Below are 12,229 nucleotides of genomic sequence, written 5' to 3' on the forward strand. Positions count from 1 at the left end.
GATACTAACTCACCTTCTTTCATACGAAGAGCATCGAATTGACTTCTTAATGTCTGAAGTCGTACCTTTTTTACTTTTTCTTCTCCTTGATATGAGACTTGGAGCTTTTCCCATGCTTGCTTGGCTGAAGTAGCACTTGAAATCTTCTCAAAACCATCCTCATCTAAAGCTTGATAAATGAGGAAGAGAGTCTTCTTGTCTCTCTTTCTTAAATCTCTCAGACTGTCTTTTTCAGTTGAAGATAACGTCGAGTCGTCACGAGGCTCAACGTAGCCTTTTTCTATAACTTCCCAAACATCATGAGCTCCAAGAAGCGCCTTCATCTTGATACTCCAATTGTCATAATTACTCGCTTTGAGTACTGGAACTTGGAAGGAAATCATACCTCCATTAGCCATAGCTCTGATACCACTTTGTTGGAAACAAAAATTATGGGAGAAGAAAAAAGAATTATAGAAGAAAAAATGTGGAAGAGGAGAAATAACTCTATGTGGAAGAGGAGTAGAAGAAAATAGAAAACTCAACTTGTTCATTCATGAGAAAGAAGTACATATTTATAGGCTTATTGGATAAGCACTATATGAGATAATCATGATATTTTAAAAAATAATAATAAATAAATTCTATCTCCACGAACTCTTATCAATTCATCAAGTTTTATCTCTATCCTATCTCTAGTCAAGACTTGCCACATCACCATTTTATCTCCATAAAATTTTATCAACAAAAAATCAAGTTTAATTTTCAACAAAGGGATACCCAACTTCGTCTGCTCAACGTCCAACGAGGCCGACCTCCCTGGCCTCGAGAAGGAGGAGGTGAAGGTGAAGGTGAAGGTTGAGGAGGGGCGGGTCCTTCAGATCAACAGGAGATCGAAGGACGACAAGTGGCACCGCATGGAGTGCAGCAGTGGCAAGTTCCTGCACCAGTTCCGCCGGCCGGAGAACGTCAAGGTGGATCCGGTGAAAGCGAGAATGGAGAACGGCGTCCTAACGGTCATGATCTCCAAGGAGGAGGCCAATTGTAACCGGAGTTAAAGTCCATTGGCATCTCTGGCTGAGTTTAATTAGGAATCGAGTCTCTCCGGCTGTGTTTGAATCACTGCCGATGTAATCTCCTTTAATATGGAATCACTTGGCATTTTGCCGTCTTCCTTTGATTTCAGTCTTGCGCCTGTAAATTGCTGTGTTGAACAAGCCAATAAAGCTCTCTTATTTCCTAGAATGTTCCAGTATCTTGAAACTTTGATCTTGAGTTGTGAGCAAGATTTTGGAGTTAAAATAATAAGATGAAAAATATATGTTATAATTGATCATTAGTTCACTAATGTACCTAAATTTCACAAGCTTTCTTTCCCTCTTATCAACATTCCGGCATGTGTGTCTCTGGCAGTTTATTGCTATTTTTTCTATATTTTTTGTCGGAGATAATTTACTAAAATTTAGCATGCTTTTTAATGGAGTAGGTAAAAAACTGATCCAATTGAAAATTTGAAATTATTTTGATTTTTTTAATAGCTTTGAGCCTAAAAAATAATAAAATTAATTTGAGATATCTAATTCAAATTGATAAAATTGACCTGTGTAAATGACACTAAATTTTAAAATAATACTAAAATTTCTAAATCCTAGCATAGAGATGAGTAGAAAACTTGATCAAATTTAATTTAATCTCGTTAGGTATTATTAATAATAATAGTCTACTAACTCAATTTTTTGTTAGTTGGAATGTTATGGTAACAATGTGAAGATCACAGGTTTTCTAAATTTCTTTCTATATTTTATTGGTGTTTTAATGCTATTTTCTTTTTGACTAGAAATACTTATATGCTCAATGCATATCTAACATATTTTAAAAGGATTAGTTGAAAATTTAGTTCGATTTAAAATATAGATTATTTTGATCTTGATACGTTTATTGATAAAAAAATACAATACATTTAACTTTAAAAATCTAATTCAAAGTAACAAATTTAACCTCGCCTTATTTATCTATATAAATACATGAATAAATTGCTCTAAGCCATACTTTAAATACATATTAAATTAGCAAATACTAGTGAGCGAATGTATTTAGAAATCATAACTAAAAGTTTTATGCCATATCACAAATGGCCTATTAGCTCAGTTGGTTAGAGGTCGGAGGTTCGAAATCTGCATGGGCCATTTTTATACGATTCGAAATATATTTGTAAATTTTTATCCTCAACAATATTTTTATTTAAAAAAACAAAAGATGCGATGGCGCGCATCTCTAATGGGCCATTCTTGAGGCCGACCGCTCTTAATGGGCCGTTCTCTCGAATATACCGCTTCCCACGTGCGCCGGCGTCGCCCAGGTCACTTCCGTTATAAAATATAGCCGTTGGCCGGCGTGTCGGCTGGACACTTTCCCTACCCGAACGGCCGAACCCGCTCCCCTCGGCCGTTTCCCCAACTATAGGAGTTGCGTGCGGACAGAGACCACGCGCCAGGGTGTCGATCCGAGCCACCAGCTGTCGCGTTCAACCGCGCCGCACACGTGGCATCTTCTCGTCCTGACGCCCCCTCCCACCCTGTCCCGTCTCCCTGATCACAATAAATACCGTTGCGAGGGCTTCTTTTAATACGCAGCGTCGGCGTCTCCGACTTATCGCAATCCCCGTCGCGGGCAAAGGTCACACGCAGCCGTCCTTTGGTTTCATCGACCCTGTTTGATACCCGCTTCGCGTTTGCGGTCCCGGCGGTATCTGCGAATAATAGATCGCGTAGTCTACAGAGTATGAATTAAAAAAGGAGCATCCTCCTCCGTTTCATTTTTCCTATTAGTATGCTTCCTCCTCCTTCCTCCCTTAGGCGGCCTCCTCTTCTTCCTCATCACTCGAGTCCTTTTCAGCGTCGATTTCGCTTTCTTATCTTGCTTATTGGTCAGCAGCTTTTTCCTCGATCGGCTTTGGCTTCGATTTGGCCGGCGTGTGGAATTGATCGGATTCGGAGTATCTGCGCGTTGAGGCGGCGATTTGGGTTTCTTCTTGCAGTTCATGGCCTTCGATAGAATGTCGGGGGCTAGCTTGCAGGTGGGTCTCCGCAGTGGGGAGCATCGGTTTTACGATGCCTCTAAGGCTAGCAGGAACCGTCATGGCCTCCGCCGACAATACATACAGAGTTCGCAGAAATATACCGGCACCTGCAACTCTGTAGTTTCGCCCTACCCTCCATCTCTTCCGATGGATAAGGATGCAATGGTGATATCTGGCGTCCCGGAGCCAGAGGACCCAGGTCGAGAAGAGGAGGTTTCTAAGAAGACCGGGACAGTGACCGCTTCGTGTGTTAGCGCTTCTGCCGGTCATCTTTGCAACTTGGAACGTTTCTTGAAGTCAACTACTCCAGTTGTTGCCGCTCGGTACCCTTCGAAGGTTTGAAAGTCTCCGCCTTCGCTTATCCTCATTTAGTTTAATTGACGTTTGATTGGTTTTCAGATGAAAATAGGAGGATGTAGGGATTCTGATGGGGAGTCTAGGCCTTATTTTGCTCTTTCGGACCTCTGGGAGTCGTTTTCTGAGTGGAGCGCCTATGGTGCTGGTGTTCCTCTTGTTCTTAACGGCACGACCAGCGTCATCCAGTATTACGTGCCCTTCGTGTCCGGCATCCAGTTATATGGTGCATTGAACAGGCCGTTGACTGACTGCAGGTAAAAGAGCTTAACAGTTACATTTTAGTTGTTATTGTGAAGAATTCGTAAGGAAGCAACCATTTGGCTTTGTTAATTTGTTAGTTCTTGTTAGAAATGTTTGTTGGCTGCTCTACAAAGTTTGCGGTCTTAGTTTGGCATGGACACGGAACCCTGGGCAGCTCTTGTAGGTTGAGGCATATATTATTTCGGTAGTCAGAATGATGACTTGACTAATGTTAGCACCTGTAGGTCTCATGTCTTATATATTTTTCAGCCTCCCATTCATCAAAACGTTACCTGTTTGATGTAAACACATGATAAAATGTTCATTTAAATGTCTAGATTGAATAAAATATGATTGAATGGGTCCATTTGTTGTCTGAATTCCTTGCCAAGAGTATTTATTGATCTATTGGACGAGTAAATGTCTTAAACAACCTACACTACCCTTTGTCGTCACCCCATAGTATCTGAAACAATAATAATTTTACTCTAAATCTTTCGTTCAAATTCTTAAGATCCTCAATTGGGTGGTAGTACTGTAAGAGTACAAATAGAAGCTACTAATACTATTAATACGGAAATTGAATGACATACACTGTGACTTGAACTACATATATAATTTACTAAAATTATTAATTAGAATTGTCAAACTTGTCCAAATGAATGACATCTGTTGTAACTTGAAGAACTAACAGTTTATTTTAGTGTCATAAGTATAGTCCCTTCATCTGGAACTGTTTCTTTCACGTTTGGAATCAATAACTTGTTTGCTACATAACATGTGCTAATAGGTTACTAATAGGGGGCTACTACTAATCTGAAAAAAAAAATAATTAACCCACCATAACTTGGAGTGATGCACCTGTGCTCCAAGACACAGATTTGGTAGCTTATTCATTAAACTCTTAGCTTTTGGGAATTGCTTAGTGATTTCTGTGAATGTGTCATTGGCCATCATCTTGTGCAAAGGGAGAAAGATGTTAGCTGCTTTTTTGCAATGAGTTGTTGGCATATGCTTGCTGAGCCCTACCTCAATTATTTGTCTCCAAACTTGTCATTTCTATTGATTTTGTCTTTTTAGTAGTTCCATTTCTGACATTCAGCTATGAAAAATAATTAAATCATGATTTTTTTTATTTATGTGCAATATAGAAATTCCCACTCGCCTTTCATCCACTGATGTTTAATTAATTTATTTCATGATGCTACTATATCTTGTTTGAATTTTCCTATTGATTGTGGAAGGAATTTTGACATTTATCCAATTTCTCCTATGACTACTTGAATGAACACTGAGAGTCTTCATTTTGACGTTTGACCTTTTAACCTAGGAAGTATTCAATATACATTTTGATGTTTCCTTTTTTTTCAAGAACTGGTAATCTTTAATTTCTTAAGACTGTCATTGTTCTTCCAATGCGTACTGGACTGTTATTTTAGATTTTTTGTGAATTGTCATGCTTCTTTGTGCTGTTAATTTAGCAGAAGACCTGGTGATGAGAGTGATGGTGACAGTAATTGGGATTCAAGTAGTTGTATAAGTAGTGACCGTGAACATGAAAAGGAGTTCAGATACTCAAAAGCATGGGATTCAGAGCATGTTGCTGCAAACTTGTCCACAAGGATGCATAGTCTCTGTCTGAGAGAGAAACATTGGGACCGACTAGAGGGATCTTCAAGTGATGATGGGGATTGTGGGCATTCACAGTCTGACTTGTTGTTTGAATATCTTGAACAGGATCCACCATTTGTTCGTGTACCATTATTTGATAAGGTATGCGGTTTTGTGACCTTATGAATCTAGGTTTTTGGTTCTTTTTTCTCTGATCTTGTCTTTGATGTTCTGCCCAATGTGTTCCTACAGATCTCAGATCTTGCAGGTCATTTTCCTGCTTTGAAATCTCTTAGAAGTTGTGATCTACTTCCATCTAGCTGGATTTCAATTGCATGGTGAAGTTTGCATTTTGAGATTCAGTTATGGTTTGGATTAATGAATATTGATTTTCTCTAATGTGAATTTGTTTAGGTACCCTATATATAGAATACCAACTGGCCCAACATTGAAGGATCTAGATGCTTGTTTTCTGACATTTCATTCTCTTTCTACACCAATGAAAGGTATTGTTTTAGTGTTTTATGTTCCCTTCTCTTCTACGTTCTAATTGTTCATAGATGGTACTATATTTAAGCTGGCCATGGAATATTATTAAAGCTACAATTGTTCTTCGAATTTTTCTTTTTTCAATGCCCTACACTGTTTTTGAAAATCATATCAGTACTAGTTGCCCATCTATTGTTATATATATTTAATCTGGCCGTGAAATACTATAAATGTTACAATTGTTTTTTGCTTTTGCAGTATCCTACATTATCCATGGTACTAGTTGCTCAGTTGTCATTTGTTTGGAGGGAAAACCAAGAAGTGGATGGTTAACAAAGAGGATTAAACTTTTAATATTTTTCATCTTTGCCAAACAGCATCCATCTAAACAATGTTCGCCCATGATTATGAAGTGGGATGGCTCGGTCAGGTTGCACGGCCAGAGCAGCTTGGTCGAGCCGATTGATGTGAATGGGTCAGTTGGACTAGATGAGTTGCAAGTTGAGTAGGTCAAGTGGAATGGATGTATGTGCTAATTGGGCTGATTGAGTTAGGCAACTGATCAAATTGGGTGGGTCAAGTGGGCTTATTAGACCTGGTGGGTTGATCTAGTTGATCAACTAATTGGGCGTTGGGTAGGAATTTTGGATTGACTAGGCATAAGCCTTTCAAGTTGATTGGCTAGGCAGGCAACCTGGTCAATTGAGCCGTTAAGTTGGTTGAGTTGTGTGTGTTGGTTAGGCCAGTGGAACATGTGGGTCATGTGAGCCGGTCAAGCATCTTGTTGAATTGGATGAGTTGGTGGGGCCAGGTAGGTTGGTAAGTTCTGGTGAACTGGGCAGGTTAATTTTTTTGGGTAGGCCATGTGAGTTTGTCGGGTCAATGAACTAAGTTAGACAAGCTAATTAGGCTTAGTGAACCAAGTGGGCTCAGCAAGCCAGCCATGCCAACCACTCGGGTAGCTCAAGCAGGTCAAATAGGTTGGGCAGTCTAGGCAATCTATCCAGTTGGTTCAATTGAGCCTGTTGTTCCAGGTCAGTTGGTTGGTCTGCCAGTTCAAACAGTTGTATTGGTGTGATTGAGTTGGTCTGGCCAAGCAATCTGGTTTTTCTGGACAGTCGAGCAAGCTGGACAATTGGGCGATTTGGAGTTTTGATCGATTTGTGTTGATTAGGAGGTATGGTATGAGAAGTTTAGGTCGGGTTCGTAGTTTCGATGGCTTAGACAGGTTGGACATGGGCCTAGTGTTTGATGAGTCAGATGAGCCAAGCAGTTCGAATGGATCTGTTGAGCATGTGTAATGTACAAGTCATGGATCCCTTCATCACATCAAATCCTTCCTATATCCCCTCTACTAGGAGAACAAGCACTTCACTAGGATTGCCTCTTCAATTGGCTTCTATGTCTATGTTCTCTTGTATATCACATTTTGTGTCACCAAGGGGTGCCCAGCCAAAGTTCGCTAGAGGGTGGTAGATATGCTACAATGGGATAAGGGATCAAGTCCTAACGGACTCATGCCTTTAGGGAAACAAATTCCTCCCTCCCTATAGCCACTTGGCGGTCGGATATAAGCTATATCGCATTTTATATTTCTTCGTTACATGATAATGATATTGTTTAAGGTCTGAGTTTACTAATCCCTCTCCTTGTTCGAATGCAGAACGTCCTACTGCTTCTGTGCCACAGGGGGTGAGTGGTCTTCCTATAGTCAACCTACCTACTTTTGGGCTTGCGTCCTACAAATTTCGAGGATCCATCTGGACTCCTAAAGGTGGAGCAGAGTTCCAACTGGTGAGTTCCCTCCTCCAAGCTGCAGAAAATTGGGTGCGGTATCTAAATGTCGATCACCCAGACTACTGTTTCTTCGCCTCACGAGGTGCCTACCAGAGATAGTGAACTCTTGAGTCTTCTGATTGCGTGCATGGACAATTCTGGTGACTGTTGAAGCATCATTTTTATGCTTTGTATGCACAGATTCCCTGAGAGAGGGCATGGTATTTTTTGAGATGTCCTGATCAGTATACAAGCTTCATGGGATTGTGCTGCACGCTCGGTAGTATTTTTGGATGATCGATGGCTACATTAACACCTGTCCTCAATTCCTGTCTTTTGCCAAGATTATCGAAGTCCTTCTGGGCAGGGCTTTGGCTTTGGCCTTGGTGTTGGATGGCTAATTACCAGAGGTTTCACAGACGCCTATGAAGTTCTACCTGCATAGTCTTTTTAAACTCATGTTAAATTACATTTATAAATTATTTTTGAATCATAATCGAAGTTTTGTCCACGAATTTGAACATATTGTAAAGAAATCATTTCTAGAGATCTTGATGCCTCTTAATTTCTATTTGTGGGGTTGTAGAATGGTCCTCGTAACAATATGGTGATCTGTTTAACAAAGATAAATTGTTTTAATTCATCAAAGTATTTTTAAAATGACATATCAAGACCACTGCAGACAATTTGACAAAGACATTCATCTAAAATACACTAGGGCTCCAGGAACAAATCAATGTAAGCGACGAGAGAAGAAATGCACTAACTGGAATGTTTATCAACTGCGATACTTCAATACAATACAAAGCAAACAAGCACTTAAAAGACAACCTTCGACGAGGAGAGACTTTCTTGCTTTGATAACAATAACTAACAGGTCCCTTAGAATGTTATATATATATATATATATATATAACAAATTACACAGAAAAAGAAAGAGCAGACATGACAGCTTCACGCATTTGCCATTTGCATTTCGGTATTTATTTTTCAGCTAATTCTGCCATTCCAACATCGCCCTCATTTTGGTGCTTTATCCATCCGCCTGTGTTAGCCCTGGAGTATTTCCAGTAGTAAAGAAGCGATGCCATCATGTTAATCAGCACAAATGCAGCTCCTGCTGCAAAGACTCCCTTGCGCAGATTGGCACATGATGTTAAATCTTTCTTGAGAAAATATCCCACATACTTTGTATGGTATGCATTTCGTGCCGATGCTGCAAGAAGACAAACTTCCGCAACAAGAAAACTTATCCTGATATAAAAGGAGGATGAGATGAGACTTCAGTAAGCAGCTTACACTTGTGAGACATGTTGCAGTACGGATAGAGTGCTTAATCAACTAAAATTTTAGTTGGAGTGAGGATGCAGTTGATTAACTAGGTTATTAAACAATATTTCTAAAAGCCAATTCGTAAAATCATCATCATCATGCCATTTGTTTATTCCAACTATTTAAAGTTAACTACATAAACTTTATTAAGTTCTATTTAAAATCAACTAAAGTATATCTTATTACATTAATTAATAATTTCTACCTCTTTTTTTTTACAAAATCTATTGATTGCCCTTGAACATATCTATACTATATATTCTCCCATTTTACCATCTATTAGAGTTATATCTTCGATATTAACAAGGGAAGATATGATGAAATTATTATAATTAGGCATAGATTAACTGACTAAAATGCAGAAGAATCTGAAAAGAAAATAACACAAAATAGTCTTATTTTACAAGCCAAAATGATGGACATATAGAAAAGAAAGTACAAAATATTAGTATAGCAGCAATAAAGATGTTATGATAGATGCATAACGTCATAAGAAAACGTAAAATTAAAAGGTTACTGAGTGAATTTAGGTGTAGCAACATAGATAATAAACCAACATTAAAATGGTTTAAAATGGCGAATAAATTCTATAGTTGGACAAATTGAATCAATTAAAATAGGAAGGTGAGAAGACTAAAGGTCCAAGTATTGCTAGCAATATAGTCTTAACTAAAGTCAAAGGGTGGGAAAAGATCTAAGGGTGTGTTTGGTTCAGGATTTTCGTGGATAACCTTGGTTATCTGCCAATGGTTATCCACGATAATCGTGTTTGGTTCGAAGTTTTTCTAGATTTCGAAGTTTTTCAGCAAACGTCATCAATCTCGACATCCGACCTCAAATCGAAAAACCTTGGGATGCCAAGGGATTAATTCGATCTTGCCTGTGCAAGCACTGGGTGCACAAGACTCATGGGGGTGGGACGGACCCCCGAGTGGGCCCCACCTACCCCCAGTAAAATTATAATTTTTAAAAAAGTAAAATATTGTCCAATTTTATCTGTATATCAATATTAATAATAATATTATCATTATTAAACAAAGAATAATACGATAAAATATTACACTAGGTATATATTAAAGGCTCCAAACAAACAAGGTTTTATTGCATTACCTAAATTGAATCAAACAATATCAGGTTATGTTTCATTCCCCATAACCTTGGTTAACCACATAGCACCCTAAATGTAATCAACCCGGTGCACGAAGCTGGTTAACCACAAAGCACCCTAAATGCAATCAACTCGGTGCACGAAGCTCCCGCTATGCGGGGTCCTGGGGAAGGATTTATTATACGCCTTTTTGCAAGAGGCTGTTTCCAAGATTCAAACTCGTGACCTTTTTTGTCATAAAGCAACAACTTTACCGTTGCGCCAAAGCTCCCCTTCTATTACTTCTTTAATAAATTTAAACTATTTTCAAATGGCATGGATTGACCTAGTTTCAGCATTTTAAATACTGGTATCACACAGACGGACCATTCCACTAAGTGATTGAGCCACAACAAGAGTCCAAAATCAAAATCTTAGGCAAACCAACACATATTCTCTAAGAGACTCTTGCCTCCCACAATCTCCAAATGCACCCAATCGTCTCCTAGGATATGAAACACTCCATCAACAAGAATTTTGAAGCCCTTGTGAAATTTCATGTCACTGTGCTGAATTAATGAAAAACCCATCTCGGAAGCCTAAGTTAGGTTTTATTTGGCCCTATTGGGTTGACTGAACACAATACCAGATTGCTATCCCTGTATTGAGCCAAACCAAGTTGTTGGAACACTGAATCTGATTGAATCACCACCAATCAACATTACCAGAATTATATTGAAACTCTTTTGCAGTTCGGCATATTCCTAACTAATCCAATTCAAAATAAGCCTCCCTTTCTATTTCTACGTTTGCATACCCTACCAATCCTGATATATTCACAGGTCTCCTCTTCCTCCTACCATTCGCAATCACAAAATCACAATAATATGTAGAAACTATCAATATATAAATAAAAGTCCAATTTTGATTCAACCTAGTAATAGACATTGCTACCTCTGGATGCATTTTAGAATTTGCCTTGAATGAAGATTCCACTTATTGCATTTAACAGCAGATATACAAACGTAGATCCTTTTTCCCCTCTTGACTTTTTAGGAAGAAAATTGGTCATAAAATCTGTGCACAATTTGTGTGGTGGTGTTTTTAGGAGTGAACATGAGAGACATCCCCATCACGCCTCCATTTGTTTCTCTTTGTTTTTTCAATTGAAAAAAAAAAATCCACGGTAGCAGCAAGCTGTTGCAAGACAACATGGATAAGATATATGTGAATGTTTCTCCGCAGCGTGTGTTTGTGAGTTCAGTTTGTTCTGTGACTTTATCTTGAAGAAATGTTTACTCAACAATCAGACAAATCACAAAAATCCAGTAGCTTTTCATCTAAGCACACTTCTCGATCTACAAATAGAAAAATAGTATCTCGATGTCTAGATGCGAAAATCCACCCTAAAAAAGGGTATTAATGGAGAAGAAGTAAAATTAATTCTCCAAAGCGAAAAAGGGAGAGCGAGGAGGAAGGCGAAATGGCGAATACGCACCAGGAGACGACAAAAGTAGAGATAACGCAGGTCCTGGATCCACCTGCAGCGAGACCTCCGCCACAGCAAAGACAGCGGGTGGCGGCGCTCACAGCCACCTGGGTCAGCAGAATGAGCACGAACGCTGACAGCCCGTAGGCCGTGGAGGCATCCGAATCATAGACGCAGTACGTCCTCTCGTCGTACTTATCGACCACCACCGTGCCCTAGATCGCCACCGCCAACACCATCAGAAATCAAAAAAGAAAAAGAAAAAAAGTGAAGGCAACGGAAGGGGGCGTACAGTGCTGCGGCGCATCTCGGCGCCGATGGCGAGGACGAAGGCGAGGGCGTAGACGAAAACCAGGGCGACGGCCACCGCTATGGAGAGCACCGCCATTGACGGTCACACCACCGCCGCCACCACCACCACCGTTCGATTGCGTTTGGTAAAGTTGGTAAGCTTGCTCTAGAAGCTGCTTTATGTAATTATGCCTCAAATAGCGGCACAGATCGTGATCCCGTCGGATTATTATCCGTTCCTGCTCCAATTAATCTCGCGGAGGGGGTGGACTGGTGGAGTGTACTGACTACTGAGTACTAACTACCGAGTGGAGTGGGGGTATCAATTCATAAAGACTAAATATTAAATTAGAAGGGCAATGTTTCTAAAAACTTAATTTACATTAATGCGCCGCCGACTTATATTACAAAAAATTATAAAAAAAATACATGTGTGTATGAATATTTGGTATGCTAAGTGACATTTTTATATTACAAAAAATTATAAAAAAAATACATG

At 39.4% G+C, this 12,229-nt stretch overlaps 2 protein-coding genes across 4 annotated transcripts; one reads left to right on the forward strand and one right to left on the reverse strand.

Annotated features, from left to right (window-relative positions):
• Positions 1-2,612: 2,612 nt before the first annotated feature.
• On the forward strand, positions 2,613-8,105 carry LOC122002295. 3 transcript variants are annotated; one of them, XM_042557422.1, is made up of 8 exons: positions 2,613-2,758; positions 2,914-3,394; positions 3,458-3,669; positions 5,137-5,428; positions 5,519-5,604; positions 5,681-5,772; positions 7,419-7,549; positions 7,733-8,105. In XM_042557422.1, the coding sequence occupies exons 2-8, from the start codon at positions 3,020-3,022 to the stop codon at positions 7,739-7,741; spliced, it is 1,197 nt and encodes a 398-aa protein (XP_042413356.1). In that variant the 5' UTR covers positions 2,613-2,758; positions 2,914-3,019; the 3' UTR covers positions 7,742-8,105. The 3 variants fall into 3 exon arrangements, with proteins under 3 accessions (XP_042413356.1, XP_042413354.1, XP_042413355.1); XM_042557420.1 differs by having other exon boundaries at positions 7,419-8,103; XM_042557421.1 differs by having other exon boundaries at positions 2,613-3,394; positions 5,140-5,428; positions 7,419-8,101.
• A 165-nt stretch (positions 8,106-8,270) lies between these two features.
• Positions 8,271-11,942, reverse strand: LOC122002296. The gene is made up of 3 exons (XM_042557423.1): positions 11,732-11,942; positions 11,449-11,654; positions 8,271-8,785 (listed from the first exon to the last, which is right to left on the reverse strand). Exons 1-3 carry the CDS (start codon positions 11,825-11,827, stop codon positions 8,515-8,517), a joined length of 573 nt encoding a protein of 190 aa, XP_042413357.1. The 5' UTR covers positions 11,828-11,942; the 3' UTR covers positions 8,271-8,514.
• Positions 11,943-12,229: the final 287 nt, after the last annotated feature.

This window comes from Zingiber officinale, chromosome 7A, assembly GCF_018446385.1.
Source record: "Zingiber officinale cultivar Zhangliang chromosome 7A, Zo_v1.1, whole genome shotgun sequence".
In the NCBI taxonomy this organism is placed as follows: domain Eukaryota; kingdom Viridiplantae; phylum Streptophyta; class Magnoliopsida; order Zingiberales; family Zingiberaceae; genus Zingiber; species Zingiber officinale.

What these genes read in the sequence shown, in the direction of transcription:
- LOC122002295 (XM_042557420.1), top strand. Translation starts at nt 3,020, where the DNA reads ATGGCCTTCGATAGAATGTCGGGGGCTAGCTTGCAGGTGGGTCTCCGC. An exon ending in GTGTACCATTATTTGATAAG is followed by an intron (nt 5,429 to 5,518) that starts GTATGCGGTTTT and finishes GTGTTCCTACAG; the next exon opens with ATCTCAGATCTTGCAGGTCA. An exon ending in AGCTGGATTTCAATTGCATG is followed by an intron (nt 5,605 to 5,680) that starts GTGAAGTTTGCA and finishes GAATTTGTTTAG; the next exon opens with GTACCCTATATATAGAATAC.
- LOC122002296 (XM_042557423.1), bottom strand. Translation starts at nt 11,827, where the DNA reads ATGGCGGTGCTCTCCATAGCGGTGGCCGTCGCCCTGGTTTTCGTCTAC. An exon ending in CCGAGATGCGCCGCAGCACT is followed by an intron (nt 11,655 to 11,731) that starts GTACGCCCCCTT and finishes GTGGCGATCTAG; the next exon opens with GGCACGGTGGTGGTCGATAA. An exon ending in TCTACTTTTGTCGTCTCCTG is followed by an intron (nt 8,786 to 11,448) that starts GTGCGTATTCGC and finishes CTTTTATATCAG; the next exon opens with GATAAGTTTTCTTGTTGCGG.